The sequence below is a fragment of the Pongo pygmaeus genome, chromosome 4, assembly GCF_028885625.2.
Source record: "Pongo pygmaeus isolate AG05252 chromosome 4, NHGRI_mPonPyg2-v2.0_pri, whole genome shotgun sequence".
In the NCBI taxonomy this organism is placed as follows: domain Eukaryota; kingdom Metazoa; phylum Chordata; class Mammalia; order Primates; family Hominidae; genus Pongo; species Pongo pygmaeus.
In genome coordinates this window covers 164,067,237-164,088,856 of record NC_072377.2, presented here as the reverse complement: position 1 = coordinate 164,088,856, position 21,620 = coordinate 164,067,237, and the positions used below count along the sequence as shown (strand labels likewise).

The following is a 21,620-nucleotide window of genomic DNA, read 5'->3' as shown; positions in this document are numbered from 1 at the left end:
TGTGAAAACACAATACAGAGGTTATTTCATGAATATCTAAAAATAGTAGATGTGGCTGAGAAGTAGTATTATGCATTCTCACATAGTTCTGTACAGTGTGTGACAACCTATTAGATTCGTGAGAGGATATCTAAAAGCGATTTGTATTGACTTTTTATTTTTGTATATTGTGTCTTCTGAATTTTAGGTCTTCTCCAAGAAAAAAAAAAAGAAAAAAAAAAACCAACATGGCTGCGAAGGAGAAACTGGAGGCAGTATTAAATGTGGCCCTGAGGGTGCCAAGCATCATGCTGTTGGATGTCCTGTACAGATGGGATGTCAGCTCCTTTTTCCAGCAGATCCAAAGAAGTAGCCTTAGTAATAACCCTCTTTTCCAGTATAAGTATTTGGCTCTTAATATGCATTATGTAGGTGAGTGTCTACATCACATTTTCTAATCTTCTAATGAGCATTCTGATTTATGTCTTAGTATCTTTTTGAATTTGGGTAAAATGAAGTTCATTTTCATTAAGATGATAGTGATATAGTTGTTGATGAGTGTTTATGAATCTTGTTGATAGTTTTGTCTTATCATTGCACATGAATTATTAAGGCTACAAGAAAGTAAGCAGTATTGGATTTATTTTACTGGATAAAACTGGAAGGCAGAAGAAAACATTCTAGATTTTAATATGATGAAATATAAACAATGAGAAATACTTTTAGAGACATTTGGCCTCTTCTAATTTGTCTTTGTTTTGGGGTTTGGTAGTAATTCGGAAAGTAAGCTTTTTAAAATGCAACATTCTTTATTGTTCCCTGAGACAAACGAAAACATTAACATCAGCTGAAGATAAAGGGTTCAGTTAAATGAAATGTGGGAAATTATACTATAATATTTTGTTCCATAAAAAAAAATCCTCCTGGAACTGTAATTTTTTTTTTTTTTTTTTTTTTGCTTGAATCCCTTTTCAAGAAAAATGGAACTGTCGTTGATATGCTATGGGGTTAGTGGTAAAAATAATGATGAGAGATTGAAGAAATTAAAGTCAAGAAATACAGGCATGAAACAGATAAAATTTATCTAGAATAAAAGTCATGATCCTTACTTTTTAGGTTAAGTTTTGGTTTATTTGTAATGTATATAGCAATATATTTTATTAATGCTGTGATTGCAGAGTTCCAGACATGGTTTGAATGGTACTATAGTGGTTTTGCTAATATTTTATTATTAGAGTTGCCCGTCACAAAATATATCTTTTATAAAGTAATGAAGAGTTGTCCTGTCTCTCTGAGATTTATTTTTATCTATAAAAGGACTTTCTGGGTTCTAAAACTTAGCCCTGAGAACGTTCCCCTTACATCCCTAAGAGGTAAGCTGTTGTGGAAAGAACTATGATGTAGTAGAAAAGATGGTGCACTAGAAACAAAACGTTTCGGTTCAGTAAACTCATCTTTTGTGGATGACACTACCTTGGGAACGTCTCTGAAATGAGAAAGTTCCTTTATGTTGCAAAGCACTGTAATTCTCAGCCTTTTATGAAAGGCTTTGTATGTTAGCCAATTTATGGAAAGTAATTCCCGTCAGTTGTAGAACAACTGGGTACTTGGCTTAGATTTTTAGATTAATCAGCAAAGTCATACATACTGTGGTTTTAAAAATGTGCTTATATATTATTTCTGAATAGGTTGAAATATTTATTATAAAAACAGCTGCCTGATAACCAGAAATATTAATTTTAGAAATTGAATGTTTTCAAGTACAATTGAAGTTCATAATCTGGTTTATAATTTTGGAAAGTCAATTGAGCCATCTGAAATATGCTTACTCCATGCCAAAGCAGAGTAAGCTCAGTGATTGCATGAACAGATATTTTCAGCTTGAACAATGTTTTGGTTGGAATTACCTTTGTCAAAATATTACATAGTGTTTATGTAATGCTCCTGTTTACAGAATTTCACCCTCAAATACAAATCAAATTTCACCTTAATAAAATAATGTATTTATATTCAGAAATAAAAAAGCATAAAAAGTATTTAATGAAAAGTATCTCCCTCCCATCTCTGTTACTCATTCACTGAGTTCTCACTCTGAACACCATGTAGCTTTTATTTCTTTTTGTATAATTCTAGAGATATTTTTATGTATATATGTAAATATAAAAAATATATATTTCCTCCCTTTTTATACAGATGTTAGCATGGTATACATGGTTTTGAATCATGGTTTTTGTTTGTGTTGTATGTGGAGCCATAACTACTGCTTTTAGATATTTATGAAATAGAGTCTTGTGCTCTTTTCTTATGATGACAGTCTGCCGGATCTTAAAGACTCTCTTGAGTAGATGTTGAGGCCTCATTTCTCCTCTTCCCGGTTGCATTTTACATTGGCATAGTATCCTCGTATGGATATACCATAATTTATTGAACTAATTACTCCATTGGTGGACATTTTAGATAGCCTGCCTTCTGCTATTTTGTACAGCGTTGTGCTAAATAACTTTGTGTAGCTGTAATTTCAACAAGTACAAATATAACCTGGGGCTAAGTTACTAGAAGTGAAGTTGCTGGGTTAAAGAGTACAGTGGTCCGTTGGTATATGCTGGAAATTGGTTCCAGGATGCCCACATATACCAAAATCTGCGCATACTCAGGTCCCTCAAGTGACCCTGTGGAACTATGTATGCAGAAGGTTGGACCTCTGTATATGTGGGTTTTGCATGTTGCAAATACTGTATTTTCCATAAGAGTTTGGTTGTAAAAAATCTACATGTAAGTGGACCCTCACAGTTCCAACCTATCTTGTTCAAGGGTTAACTTACATATATTTGTAGTGTTGACAGATAGTACTTTCCATAGGGTTTTACTATTTTGTACCTCCAAAAACCGTGGTTGAGAGTTTGTACAATCCTGTATTATCAAAACAGCCTGTTAACACACATATTTTGGCTACTCCAATAGGTGGAAAAATTGATTTTTTTAACTCAATGTAGTTTTAGTTTGCATTTCTATTATGAATGAATTGAACATACACATACGTAAGAAAAACCTGTATTTTCTCTTCTGAGAGTTGTCAGTTTATATACATTGCCCACTTTTCTGTGAGATTCTTTTTTTACCAATTTGTGGGAATTTGGTGTACATTAGGTAAATTAATCCTTTGTGATAAGTTGAAAATAGTTTTTCCAGTTTCAACTCAGTGATTTTGCTTATGATTTTTTGACATTTAGAAGGTTTTTAAGCTTTAGTATTTTGAGTCAATTAGAAAAGCCTTCTTTATTCTTGAGTTTATAAAGAATTCTGTTGTGTTCTATCTTACTATTTTTGTGGTTTTATTTTTACATTTAAATCTTTACTTCATTTATCTGTATGAATAGTGTGTTATAGGTATAATTTTATTTTTTCTAGATAACCACACAGTCATCCTCACCTATTTGTTTAGTCCATTTTTTTCTCATTATATACTGAATTCTCACATATATTTTGTTTCATTTTTGAACTTCTCTTCCTTTAGTCTGTCTGCCTGTTTGTGAACTATTAACACGCTGTCTTATTTGTTGAGGGTTTAGATTATATTTTACTGTCTGATAGGGTTAGTCCCTTCAGTTTTCTTTATTTCCTCCTCTGAGCTTTTTTTTATGGTTAGTTTTCTATGTGAATTTAAGAATTGTCTCAAAATTGTCTAGGTCTCATTCCAAAAACAAAGCAACCCATTTGATTTTTTTTTTTAATTTAGATTGCATTATTACTAATTTTGGAGGCGGGTGGGGAGGATGGGTTCTTGCTGTGTTGCCCAGGCTGACCTGGAACTCCTGGGCTCAAATGATCCTCCTGCCACAGCCTCCTGACATTTATTGTTTCTAGGTATTTTATCTTTTTTATTGCTATCATAAGTGGGAGTTTTTCCCCCTTTATATCTTCTAATTGTAATTAAGGAGCTTAAAAATTAAGGGAGGGAGCAATAAAGTTTGTATTTAATGGAATATAATTGTGTCTTCAAACTTAGAAGCTTTCCAGGGTGGGTTCTGCTGAAAGAGAAGTGACTGTCCACTGTTTTTTGGAGTGTAGGATATGAAAAGAGGAATAGAAGTAATATTGGTAAGGTAGAATAGGGCTTTTGTGAAGAATCCTGAATACATACAGTAGATATTGTGCTTAATTCTATAGGTCGTGGTGGGTCAGTGGGGATTTTAGAGCAGGTGAGCTGCATTTTAAGATTGATTAGGCAGCATTTTATAGGATGATGGATTGGGGAGGGGGAGAAACTGGAGGTAAGAAGACCAGTTAGGATTTTAGGCAAGAGGTAGTGAGAGCCAGAACTGGCAAGGTAGAAATTGGGAAGAAATGGATGTGAAAATCCTATTGAAACTACCATCACTGAAATCATTAGTGACTTAAAATGTAAAATTCAAGCCTCATTTATGTCCTAATTCTACAGACTTTTCTATGTTTATGGAGCTGTTTACCACTTCCTCTTTCTTGAAAGTGTTTTTTTCTCCTGATTTTTCTCCTAACTCCCTGACCATTGCTTCTGATTCTTTTGTTTTCTTTAGACTTCTCAAGTGTTGATATTGCCCACAATTTGTGTTTAATTTTAATCTTTTGTTGTTTGGGTGACCCCATGTAGTTTGGGCTGCACATCTCTATCTCCACTTTACACTGCTTTTTGACCACTGTAGTCTGGAGTTGATGTTCTTCCTCTGTGATTCCATGGAACCAGTTCACATCTCTACCATAGCAATTATTATGCTGCATTCTAAGGGTCCATATGCTTATCTGTTTTCCCAACTATTAATAGATTGTGAGCTCCTTTAAGGTAAGAAGGGGGTTGTTTATTATCTCAGTATTCCCAGCACCTAGCTGGTGCTCAATAATGAATGAATTTTGTATATATGTATGTATGTACGTGACAGGGCCTCACTCTTGCTGAGGTTGGAATACAGTAGTGTGATCATGGCTCACTGCAGTCTCAGACTCCTGGGCTCAAGTAACCCTTAGCTGCTGGAGTAGCTGTACTACAGGCATATACCAAGGTCTTGTTTTGTTACCCAGACTGGTCTCAACCTCCTGGCCTAAAGTGATCCTCCTGCCTCAGCCTCCCAGAGTGCTAGGATTACAGATATTAGCCACTGTGCCCAGCCCTGAATGAATGAATTTTGAATTACTTCTTAGACATTTCCACCTAAATAGCCTATGGATATTTCAACTTGTTGTCAATCACTGAACTCATCACCTTTTTCTCACCTCAGAAGTCTTTCTCCTGCTGTGTTTCCTGTCTTAATAGCAAAGCTGTCTTCTTGATTACCCAAGCTAGAAACATCAGATCTTCACTTCCTTGTTCTCAACTAGTCACCCACAGATAACCACTAAGACCTATTTAAATATGTATCTCATGGCTGACTGGCAGCTCCATACCCAAAGCCACTGTTATAATCTAGGCTCTCATCTTACCTCCGGTCCTGCTGTTTACCCTACAACTACTATAATGTTTAAATAGCAGAAATTATTAGATTCATCAGTGTTGTTTTAAGCAGTTCATCATTTTTATTTATTTTTTATTCTTTTTTCTGTTCTCAGAGTCTGTTCCCATAGGTCATTATTTCATTTATTTATTTATTTATTTATTTATTTATTTAGAGGTAGGGTCTCACTGTCGCCCAGATTGGAGTGCAGTGGTACGATCTTAGCTCACTGCAGCATCAACCTTCTGGGCTCGTGTGATCCTCCCACCTCAGCCGCCTCAGTAGGTGGGACCACAGTCGTGTGCCACCACACCTGGCTCGTTTTTTGTATTTTTTTGTAGAGACAGGAATTTGCTGTGTTACCCAGGCTGGTCTTGAACTCCTAAGCTCAAGTGATCTTCTGCTTTGGCCTCCCAAAGTGCTGGGATTACAGATGTGAGCCAACACATCCAACCCTTATTTTTTACAGAGACAGGGTCATGCTCTGTCACCCAGACTGGCATGCAGTAGTGCAATCATAACCTCACTGTAACCTTGAATTCCTGGGCTCAAGTGATCCTCCCATCCCAGCCTCCCGAGTAGCTGGGATTATAGGTGTGCACTGCTACACCTGGCCTAGGTCATCATTTTTAAATGCTACTGGTCTTGCTTTTTAATTACAAATTACTGTGTATAATTTAAAAATTAACGGCTTTGCCATTGTTAACTTAGTTTGTTATGGATTGTTTGGTTAATGCTGTAGAGTGAGTTGTGATGCATGTTTGTGTTAATAGTATTTTTGGCTTGCATTTTTACAATTGTTAGATTGTATATACATCGTAGTTCAGATGGTTCATTCATACTGCTCTCAGTTAGTATTCATCATCTCTCAAAGTTTTCTTACACAAATATTTTGTTACCACTGAGTTATTTTTCCACTGGAATATGAAAATGGGGTATAGATGAGCAGTGGTGCTTTTGTTGTTTTGGTTTCTGTTCTCTTACCTCACCTAAATAGATATTGAAGAATTTGAGAACCATTAGCTAAGTCTAAACTCTTGATTATTGTATTTAGGCTTTATATTGAGGCTTTAGTTGCTAGTTCTTTCAGCATCGTCTCCCAGTCTTTCTGTTAACATCAAATTCTAGTCTAACCTACAGAATTTACTGTCCCCTAAAAATTATGCTTTTATGGTTTTCATGCTTGCTGTTCTCTTTTCCTAGAATGTTTCCTTTTCTTCTTAGCCTGGTAAAGAACCATTCACCTTTTGAGATCCAAGTCAAGCTTAATCACTTAACCATAGCCCTTCTAATGTTCATTTATTATAGCATCAATTTTGTCTAATAATTACTTTTGTCCATGCTTATCTTTTCACTAGATTATTATTCACATTAATTTTGGATCTTCCATGTCTAGGAATGCTGGTGGGTCATACTTTACACATAATAATGTTGATTGAATAACTGGATAATTGAAGGAATGGATGAAATGAATATGTTTGATCTAGAAGATTTGGCCGCTGATTTTATATGCGATATATAGAAGAAAGAAAAGACAAGACCGTTCTGGAAAGGAAAATGACAATTTTGTTAAAAGAGAGTTTAAGGAGAAGTTTCATGTAATAGACATTAGAAAATCCTTCAGCTACAATCAGTGGAAATGCTTAGTAACTATATTACATATTCTTTAAAATACCTCTAAAGTCATTTGAGGTAGGGGTTAACAAAATTGGAGAAATTATTTTAAGAAATAAAGAGCAAATAAAAATACTTATCTCTGGCTTTTGATGGACTGTCCTTGCAGTTAGGACGTGTAGGAAATCCTCAGTTCTATTTCTTTAGTCCCAAGCATGCTCATGTTTTCTTAGCTTTTGGCATGATTGATTCAGCATGAGAGAGGCAATAGGGGATAAGTAGGAGTACCTGTGCCTTAATAAAGATTCGTAAATTAAGTGGAAGATGGTTATAGAAGAGTAGACTGGGTCCAGATTGTGTAAGACCTAGAATGTCAGGTTCGTAACTTTTAGAGCAGGAGAATTGTCAAGTAAAAGTGATGGTGTTAGGAATATTACCCTGGTAATTAAGTATATCAGGGGTGTCCAATCTTTTGGCTTCCCTGGACCACATTAGGAAAAGAATTGTCTCGGGCCACACGTAAAATATGCTAACACTAGTGATAGCTGATGAGCTTAAAATTGCAAAAAAAAAAAAAAAAACTCATAATAGTTTAAGAAAGTTTATGAATTTGTGTTGGGCTACATTCAAAGCCATCCTGGGCCACATGCAGCCCATGGGCCATGGGTTGGACAAGCTTGAAGTATAAGGTATACAAAAATAGAGACTGAAAGAAGGCTGGTAGTATACTGTGCATTGCAGAGCAGATTAGGATATGGAACATAGAGATTGGAATGGAACACATGAGAGGAATTTATCAAGGAAGGCTCAGCAGGACTTGATGGTAAGAGAGAAAAGATGACAGGTTTTGAGTCACTTTGAGTTACTTTGTTGAGGGAGGAGGTGGGGAGCACAGTTTGTTCTTGTTGAATATGAGAACATTTAAGTGGAATATATCTCAGGTGTGATGAGATGGGATGTCTACTTAGACTAAGAAATGAGGATATGTTTTTGCATGTATAGTAAGTTATCAGTAACTTTGTTGATAACATTTCTAGGAGAGATGCTGATATTTGAAGTTACAAAATATGTTGTTTGCACTAGGTACTTTATATATAGAGAAAAACAGTTGTTTGGGAACCAAATTTCCAGTGTTTATTGGAAAGGGTGAAAAGAAATGAAGGGGAGAAGTTAGAGGGTAAGAGGAAATCCATATCAACAGAGCCAAAGAGTAACAATGTTTTGATGGTAGTTGCCTGGATATTGGGGATCAAAAATAAGCAGGATGTCTTAGATGTGATAAGTAGGCAATTGTTGACTTCCAACTTTCTTTAGAGCAAACGAGTTAAGGAGGTTTGTAAAGGGATTGTAGATGGTAAAGAGAAGAATAGATGCTTAGAAAATAGAGGCATTGGGTATAGATCTTTTCAAACATTTGACAGTGGAATGAGAAAAATAGTTAATAGGAAAAAAATCGCTGTGAAAAGAAGTTTATTTTTTTTTCTCAAGATGGGTAAAAGCCCTGCACATTCTTTGAAACAAAGGTAAGGAGTGATGTCAGGGGGAATGACTGAAAGTATAGGAGATAGACAGTCTTCAGGGGTTGGAGAAATAAGGTCTTGAATCACATGGAAGGGGCAGCCTTGGAAAGAGACATTAGGACACCCAGTTTTTCCTCGGACTAGAAAGAAAGAGAGAATTGGCATAAAACAAGTAAGTTGATATCAAGGAAAGGTAGATGATGAAAGGAGTTGTGTTACACATTTGTGTGATATATTTGATTATTAGGTAGAGAAATCTACAAGAGAAGTGAAAAATATAATACGTTTTCAACAACAAAAAATCCATAGTGGTGTCACTATGCTAAACTTACTTTGGTAAGTATAATAAAAAACCTCAGAAAGTACTGAAACCTATTTGGAAAATTATTTGCCTCAAGCTCTTTCTTTTATTGTAATTAATTGGGAAACTAAATTAAAATTGTATTTTATTTATCTTTCTGCTACAGGTTATATCTTAAGTGTGGTGCTGCTAACATTGCCCAGGCAGCATCTGGTTCAGCTTTATCTGTATTTTTTGACTGCTCTGCTCCTCTATGCTGGACATCAAATTTCCAGGTAAGAATATGACCCCATTTTTGAAATGTATGACTGAATTTAAAGTTTTCTTTTGCCAATAAAATACTTTTCATGAACACTGTTAAGTAAAGCTAAGGCTTTGGTAGGTCCAAAACTGGTTTGATACTCATTTTCCAAACTTACACAGGATTAATAGCTGGTTTATGCTGACATTTTATTTCTGCTTTTAAAAACAAGCTTAACATGAAACAAGCCTTAAGGTTATGTTTATAAAGATATCCTTGAACTGGCTGGGTGTGGTGGCTCACACCTGTAATCCCAGTGCTTTGGGAGGTAGGTGGATCACCTGAGGTCAGGAGTTCGGGACCAGCCTGGCCAACATGGTGAAACCTCGTCTCTACTAAAAATACAAAAATTAGCTGGGCGTGGTGATGGGCGCCTGTAATCCCATCTACTCGGGAGGATATCCTTGAACTTCCCTGTATTGCCTGATAAAAGAATTTCTAAAAGTAGGCTGTAGGAGCGTTTTAACAATTACAGACTTCATTACTTTAGGAAATCAATTTATGATGTATAAGAATCAGCATAAGATGCAGCCATGTGGAGTGAATGATTGATATACATTATCTTGTGAGGTTGATTGTATAGCTAAACTTCTATCTCTTTAGCCATATTGTCTGCATACCTAAGTCTGCTAGATCTAAATTTTAAGCCTTGGGTCTGCCAATGAATATGAGCTTCCTGCTTTGGAACAGAATGTTAAAATATAGGTGGACCAAAAGTTACATTATGAAGTAGTGGGTTGGAATATATTTTGGAGGTATAATTTGTTTTGAAACTTAAATTTTATAATTTTTGATAGAAAGGTATTTACCATATTAAAATATATTCCCAATTCTAAGAGGAGTGACCTTGCTTATAGTACAAGCCATAATAAGAGTCTGAAACAGATTTTGGGGTAGTTGAAATTTAATCTTAGAAGTAGCATTTTTACATTATTAGAATTACATTGTTGAGTTTTTAAAAACATTAACTTTTTCTGATTATAAAATTATGGTGCTCACCATAGACAATTTTTGGAAAATACAGAAAATGTAAAGGCATTTAATAATCATCTGAAATTATACCACCCAGAGATAGATGTGTTAACATTCTGGGACTTTCTTTCAGTTTTTAAAATACTATTCAATTCTCACCACTTCTGTGGATATGAAAGGATGAGAATAACTAAAATCACTGGGTTTTTCGCCCCTCTTGTTGAAACAGGACCACCAATTCTCTTTAATGTTTGTCTAATTGTTTCTCAAAGTCCCAGGGTATTTCCCAGAAGCTTACACTTCTTGCATTTTCCTCCTTTATTCCTTCCTGGTTGATTTTCTATGCTCAAAATGGTGCCTGGAGGATGGTGTCTTACTCTTTAACTTCTGCCACCATCCTGCCCAGGGTAGGTCCTCTGATGTCAAGGTTGCAAAATCTGGAGCTGGCAGAGTAGTGTTGCATTTCTTGCAGTCCTCACAATGTTTAAATCAAGCTGTGTTCCCTTCAAGAATGGAGACAGTAACATTCCCCATTTTGCATGACAGAAGTATGTCACTGTGTCTTAGACTCCTTCATGAAAACAACTTAGACCTTGTCCTGTAGCATCCCTCTCCATAGAGCCAAACTAGGAGTCCAAGCACCAATACTGACACAGACATGATGCGTTTCTCATCCTAGTACCACCAGCCCCCACACCTCACACAGTCTGTTCCTGTGGCCTTACCCCGATACCTCTGAGTCTCAGCTCAGGCTGAGGATGGAGACGCTTTCCCATCTTTGCTTACTCTTTTGTAAACAAAATTTGTATCTATAGAGTGTAATGCAGTCATTAGGGTATACTGAGCTCTGGAGTAACTGTTCTGTTTTATAAATGAGTGCCTGGGCACTTATTTTTCGATAGATGGATGGTTTGAATAGGTTCAAATTCCAGGTTTCTTATTTACTGCTCCATAACCTTGGGTGTCATTTCCCAGAAGGATAAGCCTTAGTTTTTTCACGTTAAAGTGGTAATAATATCTTAAGAGGCTGTTGTAAGATCAAATAAGATAAGGTATATAAAGCTTTTACCACAGTTTCTGACATAGTAAGTACTTGGTAAATTCTTTTGTCTTGTTTTTATCACATAGCAATGTTTTGTGAGCATTTTCTCGTTAATTTTTAAAAAATGATTTTTAAATGGTATTTTATGTATAGCCATATGATATCTTTTTAGAGTTGATAGGATTTTGTTGATTAATTAAGAAAATATCAAAGTTGAAGGTAGACCTATTAATATTGTTGCTTTTATTATAGCTACAATTCTGGGTGAAAAACTGTGAGTTTTTCATGGTTTTTCCTTTCTCATGGTTTTTCCATTTCCATTTGCATTTGTGGTGTAGTGATGGCTAAACCCGTGTAGTTCTGTTTTTATCTACAGTGCTGTGCTCCCTTGGTATCATGAGAGTTTGATTCTAGGACCTCCTGAGGATACCAAAATCTGTGGATGCTCAAATACTGACAGTATTTGCATGCAACTTTTGCACAGTCCCTTCCATGTACTTTAGTTCGTCTCTGGATTATTATAATACCTAATACAATGCAAATGCTATGTAAATAGTTTTTATACTGTATTCTTCAGGGAAAAATGACAAAAAAAGTCTGTACATGTTTACTCCAATTGCATTTTTTTTTTTTCTGAATATTTTCGATTCTTGGTTGGTTGAATCCACAGATGGGGAACCCAGTGAATATGGAGGGCTGACTGTATTACCAATCCAGGCATTTCTAGAGAGGTCAGGATTCTGGTATATAAGGAAAAAGGGGACCTAAGTAGTTTCAGAGGTAAAGAAAGGATTTTTTCTGACCACCCTTGTGGCTTTTTGAGCTTTTTAGTTTCAGTTTATGAAAATGACTTTTTCTAATGTTTCAAGTTTATTTTCATTACTAGGAAATTAAAGCTTATTTTAAATAATAGAAGTTTATTTTATTTATTTTTATTTTATCTCGGCTCACTGCAACCTCTGCCTCCCAGGCTCAAGTGATTCTCCTGCCTCAGCCTCCTGAGTAGCTAGGACTACAGGCATGCGCCACCATGCCCAGCTAATTTTTTGTATTTTTAGTAGAGATGGGGTTTTACCATGTTGGCCAGGCTGGTCTTGAACTCCTGACCTCGTGATCTTCCCACCTTGGCCTCCCAAAGTGCTGGGATTACAGGCACGAACCATCGTGTCCAGCCTCAATAATAGGATTTTATTAAGTTTTAATAAAATTTTATAGTAGGCAAAAATACTTCCCATTCTTACTTCATTTTGATTTTTTTTACGTTCCTTTGGGATTTACAGATTGAAAAAAGGAAGTAGGCAAACAGCTAGGAAGGGCAATCCCAGACTTTCACTTGAATCCATGTTTTCACAATCTAGTTCATTCCACTTAGGCAGCATGATTAGTGGAAAGGAAAATTAATTTTAGAATCAGACTTGATACAAAATGTTTCCTTACCTAGTAAATACGTTACCTCAGCAAGTTACTTCTTTGAAATTGTAGACTAAGCTTGTCCAACTCTTGGGCTGCATGTGGCCCAGGATGGCTTTGAATGCAGCCCAACACAAATTCGTGAACTTTCTTAAAACATGAGATTTTTTGCTTTTTTTTTTTTTGCTCATCAGCTATTGCGTGTTTAATGTGTGGCCCAAGACAGTTCTTCTTCTTCCAATTAGGCTCAGGGAAACTGAAAGATTGGATACCCCATTGTAGACAATGCCATCTTACGGAGTTTGTTTTGATACAAAATGAATGAATTTCAAGATATGGCATATTTTAGTATTAATATTTTCCTCTTATTATAATTTATACTATATGATAGTATCTCACAAAAGGCTAGTAAAGATGTGCTATCCTTGAATTATTCATAACATATCACAGTTAATAAATACCAAGGTTTGAACATGTAACATTTGTAAGACATTGAGGTTGAAGGTTTTAGCTTTAAAAAAATAATGGTTCAGATTTCTGTGGAGCTTCATAACCAAGTATCTTTTTTTTTTTTTTTGAGATGGGTGTTACTGTGTCACCAAGGTTGCAGTGGAGTGGTGCAGTCATTGCTCACTGTGGCCTTGAACTCAAGCACTTCTCACACCTCAGCCTCTTGAATAGCTGGGACTACAGGTGTACGCCACCATGCCTAGCTAATTAAAAAAATATTTTTTTGTAGAGATGGGTTTCTTGCTGTGTTGCCCAGGCTGGTCTTGAACTCCTGCCCTCAAGATACCCTCCTGCCTCAGCCTCCCAAAGCTTTGGGATTACAGGTATGAGTCATTGTGCCTGGCCCCAGGTATTTTTTTTAAATAACAACTTTATTGAGATATTCACATACCTGATTAAAGTATATAGCTCAAGGGCCTTTTATGGTGGCTCACACCTGTAATCCCAGCATTTTGGGAGGCCAAGGCAGGCAGATTGCTTGAGCTCAAGAGTTGGAGACCAGCCTGGGCAACATGGTGAAACCCTTTCTCTACAAAAAATTAACTGGGTGTGGTGGCATGCACTTTTAGTCCCAGCTACTTGGGAGGCTGAGGTGGAGGTTCGATTGAGCCTGGGAGATTGAGGCTACAGTGAGCTGGGATTGTACCACTGCACTCCAGCCTGGTGACAGAACAAGACCCTGTTTCAGAAAATATATATGTATACAGCTCAGTGGTTTGTAGTACATTCACAGAGTTGTGCAAAACATCATCAAAATTTATTTTAGATTTTCATCACCCCAGAAAGAAACTTCATACCCATTAGCAGTCATTGTCTATTTCCCACCACCCTCCCTGCCCCCAGCCCTTCGCAACTGTCAGTCTATCACCTGTCTTTTTTTATTGACCTATTCTGGATATTTTATATGCACTGAATTTCACTTAGCATGTTTTCAAGGTTCATGCGTGTTGCAGCATGTGTTGGTACTTATTTTCTTTTTCTGTCCATATTCCATTGTATGGATGTGTGTCACATTTTGTTTATATATCCAATTATCTTTTGATGGACACTTGGATTGTTTCTGTGTTTTAGCTATTATGAATAATGTTATGACAGTTCATGTACAGGTTTTTGTGTAGACAAATGTTTTATTTTCCTTGGACAAATACCTTGGAGTGGAATTGCTGAATCATGTGGTGCCTATATTTAACCTTTTGAGAAACTACCAGACTGCTAAAATGGCTGCAGTGTTTCACATTTCTACCAGCAGTGTATGAAGCTTCCAATTTCTCTACATTCTTGCCAGCAACCATTGTTGTCCTTTTTAGTGGAGCCATTACAGTGAGTGTGAAGAGGTATTTCATTGTGCTTTAGATTTGCATTTCCCTGATGGCTAATGAAGTTGAACATCTTTACGTGTGTTCATTGACCATGCGTAAATATTGGAAAAATGTTTATTCACATCCTTTGCTCAGTATTTAATTGGGTTATTTGTCTTTTTCTTGCTAAGTTGTAGGAGTTCTTTATATATTCTAGATACAAGTCCCTTATCAGATCTATGATTTGCAAATATTATACAAGTCCCTTATCAGATCTATGATTTACAAATATATTCTTCCATTCACTGCAATCAGGTTATATCAAGGCATAGTTTATTCTCCTGAGAAGGAGAATCAGCACTTATAATAATTTTAACAATTAATTTGGTACTTAAAAAAGTGGCTATATCCAGCCTCATTGGAAACAAGAAAAAAAATTAAAAAAACTAGCTTATAGAAAAAGACATTTGCAAATATTAATTTTCTAAGTTGGAAATTTCATAAACTTTTGAAAAGTTGGGTTTCTGTTTTCCTTTATGTGTATTTACATAATGAAGCTTATTATCCTGAAATGACTAAAAACTTGTTTAGAATATGTCTGTAGAATGGACATAGCTTGCAGTTCGGAAGAATTAAATGTCAGAGATTCATGGGTTCAGTCAATGTCATATAAATATTTAATATTAATATTCTAATTGAACTTAATAGAATTTGGTAAATGTCAGTTTAGAATTTTTAAAATTACTAAACTCTTCCTTGCGTTTTGAGGGATGTAGGGAATGTATTTTTCTAGTGCTAATCCCTATAGAAAATTGAGACTATCCAAAACTAAGGGGGAAAAAAGAAAAACCATACACTGATACTACTATTCGTGTGAGAGTGTGGTGGTCATTCCTGTGAGGGTGTGGTCACATCCACAGATGGATGTTTTTTTCTAAAATTTCTAAACTCCAGTATTTTTTTTTTTTTTTTTTTGAGACAGAGTCTTGCTCTGTTGCCCAGGCTGGAGTACAGTGGCACGATCTCGGCTCACGGCTCACTGCAAGCTCTGCCTCCTGGGTTCACGCCATCCTCCTGCCTCAGCCTCCCGAGTAGCTGGGACTACAGGCGCCTGCCACCACGCCCGGCTAATTTTTTGTATTTTTTTTTTTTAGTAGAGATGGGATTTCACCATGTTAGCCAGGATGGTCTCAATCTCCTGACCTTGTGATCCACCTGCCTTGGCCTCCCAAAGTGCTGGGATTACAGGCATGAGCCACTGCACCTGGCCCAGTATTCTTAAATTCCTTGTTTTATTGTTAGATTTATGAACCAACATATTGGATTTGTGTATCTATGACTTGAATTAAGAGCCCAGTAGAACTGGCTTTCAAAAAAAGAAGTAATACTGTTTTCATTCTGGCTCTTGGGTGTGTAAGTATGGTTTCAAATGTAAAAATTTCCCCAAGAGTGACTTATGTGTAAACTATGGATCATTAGCTCTCCATTTTATGATGACTTGCATAATTCAAAGTTGTAGATCGGGGCTGCTCTTTCTCAAGGATATTAGTATTTTGGGCAGGGTATGCATTGCTGCGGAAGCTGTCCTGTGCATTATAGGATGTTGACAACACTCTGTCTACCCACTAGACCCCAGTAACACCCTCTTCCCAGCAAATATGACAATGAAAAAGTGTCCCTAGACATTGTCACATGCTGTCTCTGAGGAACAAAACTGTCCTCAGTTAAGAACTACTATAGATAGGCTGGGCGTGGTGGCACACGCCTGTAATCCCAGCACTTTGGGAGGCTGAGGCGGGCTTTCACCATGTTGGCCAGGCTGTTCTTGAACTCCTAACCTCAGGTGATCTGCCCACCTTGGCCTCCCAAAGTGCTGGGATTACAGGCATGAACTACCATGCCCAACTGTTTTGTTTTTGTTTTGAGACGGAGTCTTGCTCTGTTGCCCAGGCTGGAGTGCAATGGCGCAATGTTGGCTCACTGCAACCTCTGCCTCCAGGGCTCAAGTGATTCTCCTGCCTCAGCTTCCCAAGTAGCTTGGATTGTTAAAATGAGTATTACCATTTATATTCTAAACTTAATTTTGACAGGAATAAAAGTGACCAGTTTCACTGTTTGACATGTTTTCTGCTTTTGAACATTATCAAATACAGGCACTTAATATCTAGGAGGCCAGAAAGAAGCTAAAGAAAGGGTGTCAACAGTTTAAATAAACTCTGGGTAAATGAATTATTCAACTGCTAGCGCAGTGCTGAGGGTATGGTAGGTGTGTTTGTGTGCATGTATGTGTGTTTAGTAGGCATATAAGGAAATATAGGTATTTGAACATCTGAGATTTCTTGTACCAAGTGGTGCTTCTTGTTGCCCATATTGCAAAAGATAACTTGGCACACTTCTTTGTTTTGTGTGAAAACAGATTAGGTTTCTTTGGAATTAACGTTGTTTGAAAGCTTTAAGTAAATAGCCAGAATGTACAAGTTGTTCCTAAGTTGTCCAGTGTCTGAGTCAGATTGCTGAAGAGACTGTTGTAATAAAGGTCTTTAATTAGCTGAAGTGGTAAGCTACTAGGTTTTGTTCTTGGTACCCATTTATTTTTTGTTAACATGTATACTTCTCTTTATAAGCAAGAATTTTTCTAATTGCAAGCTCTGAGGCCCTTTTCTTTTTCTTTCTTTTTGAGACAGGGTCTCACTCTGACCCATGCTGGAGTGCAGTGGTGCAATCTTGGCTCACTGCAACCCCTGCCCCTACAAGGTCCACACAATTCTCCCACCTCAGCCTCCCAAGTAGCTGGGACTATAGGCATTACCACGCCCGGCTAATTGTTGCATTTTTTGTTTTGTAGAGACGGAGTTTCACCGTGTTGTCCAGGCTGCTCTTGAACTCCTGGGCTCAAGTGAGCTGCCTGCCTCGGCCTCCCAAAGTGCTGGGATTACAGGCTTGAGCTACCGTGCCCGGAGGCCCTTTTCATAGATCTTGTACATTCCTCGTGGCCCCAGTTTGAGTTAAAAGAGGGAGGCTATTATACAGGACTAGGGAAGTAGATTTTTCAGTTTATTAGTGCCTTGGGGTGATTATCAGCCTTCCACAAGTGAAAAAACATTTAAGAAGGAAAATATTTTATTCAGTTATAAGTAGATTGGCAGGAGTTCTTGTTTCTGAAGATCTTAAAGCATTCTACCTTTTAAGTCTTCTGAAATGAAAAATTATAATGCTTCTCTTGAATAGCTCACCTGAGTCTTAAGAGAATCATATGATGTTGTTAAAAGTTAGAATTTTATGACTCTTGCCTTGAGCTAATTTTTCACCTAAAATGACTCATGAAATTTTGGATAATTCCCACTTTGGGTCCTTCTTATTTAGGCTTACTATCTTGTTTTTCTTATGTTGTGAATGACCATCCGTGTTAGGACTGATTTACCAAGAATTCTCAATGCCAGCATGAGATAGCTGGAATTTGTGCATGTTAGATATAGAGATTTTTGTTAACACTGATTCTTATTTCAGTTCTTCTCTACAGTTTGGGATGGGATGCCCAGATCCTCCTTTTAGAAGTGACAGCTCCATAGTGGTTGTGTGGCATACTGGGTAGTTTAGCTGTCACCAAAACCATTGCCTTGACTCTGGCACGCCAAGCTGAGCTGGCCTAAAGAGAGAGTCTGCAGGCTTTCTAGGCCTGGCTGTTTTTACTGAGGTGGGGCTTTTTGGTGAGTCAGCCAAATGGAGGATTTTGGAGGACTGTGTTGAAAGAGAGGAATTGAGCAAAGGGGAAAGGTTCTAAGAGGCCTAGGGACGATATTAATTTTGAGGCTATGATGAATGATACAAAGACTCAAGTTGAACAGGAATGTGGGGGGCAGTATAGTATTGGAGAGCTAATCCTAGGATTTGGAGAGGAGGACAAAGTAAGGAGAGCAAGTGGGAGGAAACCACTTAACATCAGGGCTGTCATTGTGGCCTAAAGGTTGATTATTTATTCTTCTGGAATGCAGACCTCCCTTAGTGTCCTATAATCACAGCAAATCGCAAAGTAATGAGTATAGAGAAAGCAAAAATAATTAAAAAGAAAATAATGGAAAGGATTACAAAGTTAAGAGAAGGCTTAAAAAAGGAATGAAATATAGGGTTGAATAAAAGAAAAGGAAATAGTTAAAACCTTTTATAATAACCATATGAAATAGGAGAAGTAAAATAAGTAGTATTTAAGATAAAAAAGTAAAAGGCAGATAGAAATATTATTAGTTAAATGAAAAAGATAGAACCTAGAAATAGAGAATAAAAGATGTAATTTTTAAATACGCTGTGAATTTAAAATCTTTTTATGTATCAATAAGAAAGACTTTAAAATCCTCACAGCATTCTATATTTTTTCTTACAGCACTGTCATCATCATAATTAAATAATTATAGGACTAAGTATTTATCTCCCCTCCCTGTTTGTAAGTTGCATGCTAGTATGGACTGTGCAGTATTAGCAGAGTCTAGCAGAGTGCCAGCACTTATGTATTCAGTAATTTCTTTTTGAGTTAAAAAGCAACAGAGAATGTTAGTTATCCGTAGAAATTTTGTTGTGTGAAATTAGAATTTAAGGTAAGAAACTCTAAAGAAAGACAAAGAAGTTTCTAAGAAGAGGATAAACTAACATAGGCTATGAAAAAATGCAGAACAATTAACAAATGTCTCAGCAATCAGAAATTCTAGCATAATGTTTAGTTTGCTGAGCTTTATTATAAAATATCAATAATATGTGACAAAACCAAACAGTGGAAAGAAAACATGGTAGGGACCTCAATTCTTCTGTCTTTTCTTGTCCCTCACAAAGAGATACTTGGGACTGAGGCTCTTCTGGGGCACTTTGTGGCTTTCTCCTTGGGGATAGTGCTCTTGGAGCTGACCTCTCTCCCTTTTCTGATGTAAAATTCGTATAACATAAAATTAATCATTTTAAAGTGAGCAGTTCAGTGGCATATAGTACATTCATAATGTTGTGCAGCTGTCACCTTTATCTAATTCTAAAACATTTTCGTCACCCCAAAACAAAACTCAGTACTCATTAAGCAATTACTCTCATCTCCCCTTCTCCCCAGCGCCTGGCAACCACCAATCTGTGTTTTGTCTATATGGATTTTCTCTGGCCCCTGTTTAAACTGTATCCATTGGAGAGAGATATGCTATGACCAAAAAGAAATTATTGGGCTTTAAAGGTCTGGATAGTACTGACACTCAGAGTTATGTCTCTTTTAGGTATAAATTTATTTTTCAAATAGCATTTTAAAATACTTCGTATTAATAGTATTTATATATGCATTTTATTCTAACTTCATAATTCTTTTAATTTTTTAGTTTTCTAACTATACAATTCCATTGATGATTACCTATAGTAATCAGATATTTATGTGTTATTTGCATTTGTATCTTTCTACATGAAAATAAGGTTACTCAATATTGCACAGTTGACATTTTGGACTGGATAATTTTTTGTTCTAGGGGCTAGCCTTTGCATTAAGGAATATTTAGCAACATCTTTGGCCTTTACACACTAGGTGCTAGTAATACCTCTCCCCAGTTGTGACAACCAAAAATGTTTCCAGATGTTGTAGAATATCCCCTCAGGAACAAAATTGCCCCTTGGTTGACAACCACTGCATTACAATAATTCTTCTTGAGAATTTGGCTTTCTCTTTCAGTAGAAAGAGACAATTAATACAGTATGTGTTAGAAACCGTCATCTAAGAGTGATAAAGGAGAATTGCTAGATCACCCATATAACTTAGTCATACATTTTTATAATCTCAGAAACTTTTAATTCTTTTAACAATTTTTAGTTTTAAGTTTTGATTCTTTTTTGGAAATACCCTTCCGGCTGATTGTGTAAGGGTCTTTCCTTGTTTGGCTATGCAGTGCTAAAGGAATTCCACTTGATTGCCTAATGGGAAGTCATTTCATGGAAAAAGTAAATACAGCCATATGAGTTTGGAAATACTTGAAATGTTCTCTTTTAAATACAATGAATAAAGCATTAAAACTTGAAAAAAAAAGGGAAGAATTTTTTTACACAAACTTCCCTTCTTTGATGCCAAAAATACTTTAGACAAACTGTCTTCCAGTACTACCATTTAACTTACTGATAATAAACTAAATTCTCCCTGGTTGTGCTTCCCGTCTGTTTTCCGAGTGTGTAAAGGCTCTTTGGTTATTACTTAAAGCTTACTATTTCTCAGTAGTCACACGTTAAATGAGTTAAATTTTAAAAGGAATATTTTGTTTGATCTAAAATTTGCTTCAAAGTAAATATGTAGCCTGCTTAAATATTATAATTATCATCTTAGATTTCATATAGAGTTGAAAATGATAATTTTTAAGGATTGTACTCCTGTCCCCCAGTTTTCTAACTAGTTTGTGGTTCTACTTGGGACTAATAAAATATAACTGGGGCCAAAACTTTGAGGGAAATAAGATGAGGGTGGGGTGGTGGTAGTGGAAGATAGCCAAAAGAGGAGATATTTAGTGTAATATCACTAGATATCATTGGTTAGTGTAGTAGAGTTGAGAGAAATCACCTCTCAATTGGGTTTTTACTGGGCATAAAATATTTAATAAGGCCATGAAAAGAAAGAAAATTTCATAATGTGGAGCATTGGCAGCTTTCTCTGTATGGTAAAATTACATTTCAATAAGTTGTATCTGTTTCTAGTGCACAGAAAACAGAGATGAAGACCATTTGTATATAATTCTTCATATCTAAATTTTTCCTTAGATGTGGAAAGGGGTATCATTAGCATAATATGCTTTTATAAGCATATTGTGATTCTGCTAGGAATGTATCTAATATATACATTCTTATCAATTTTCTTATTTAGGGACTATGTTCGGAGTGAACTGGAGTTTGCCTATGAGGGACCAATGTATTTAGAACCTCTCTCTATGAATCGGTTTACCACAGCCTTAATAGGTAAGTATTATAAAACAATTAAAGTGTAGGTAGGAACTGACCAGTCTTACTAACTTATAAAATTCGTGCATACTCATTTTTTTTTAAAACGGAATTCTCAAAAGTGATTCATGGTGACTTTTCCCACATATAACCATTGTTTAGTGGTTTTTTTTTTTTAAGTCTTCTTTTCCCCATGTGTAGATTATGTATTTATAGTCATATTGTACATAGTGCACAGTTGCTTGTGTTTTTTTAAGGGTTTTTTAAGTATTTGAGAA

The 21,620-nt window shown here is 36.2% G+C and overlaps 1 protein-coding gene across 5 annotated transcripts in view; it reads left to right on the top strand.

Moving 5' to 3' along the window:
* Nucleotides 1-21,620, top strand: part of RNF145 (ring finger protein 145) — a 51,329-nt gene that overhangs the window by 6,095 nt on the left and 23,614 nt on the right. For 4 of the 5 annotated variants that reach the window (XM_063665328.1, XM_054487805.1, XM_054487808.1 and 1 more), the window contains 3 exons: nucleotides 188-411; nucleotides 9,043-9,151; nucleotides 21,269-21,360. In XM_063665328.1, the coding sequence (XP_063521398.1) occupies nucleotides 228-411; nucleotides 9,043-9,151; nucleotides 21,269-21,360 (385 nt within the window). In that variant the 5' untranslated portion in view covers nucleotides 188-227. The remainder of the gene's footprint in view (nucleotides 1-187; nucleotides 412-9,042; nucleotides 9,152-21,268; nucleotides 21,361-21,620) is intronic. The other variant, XM_054487809.1, reaches the window with a different exon arrangement.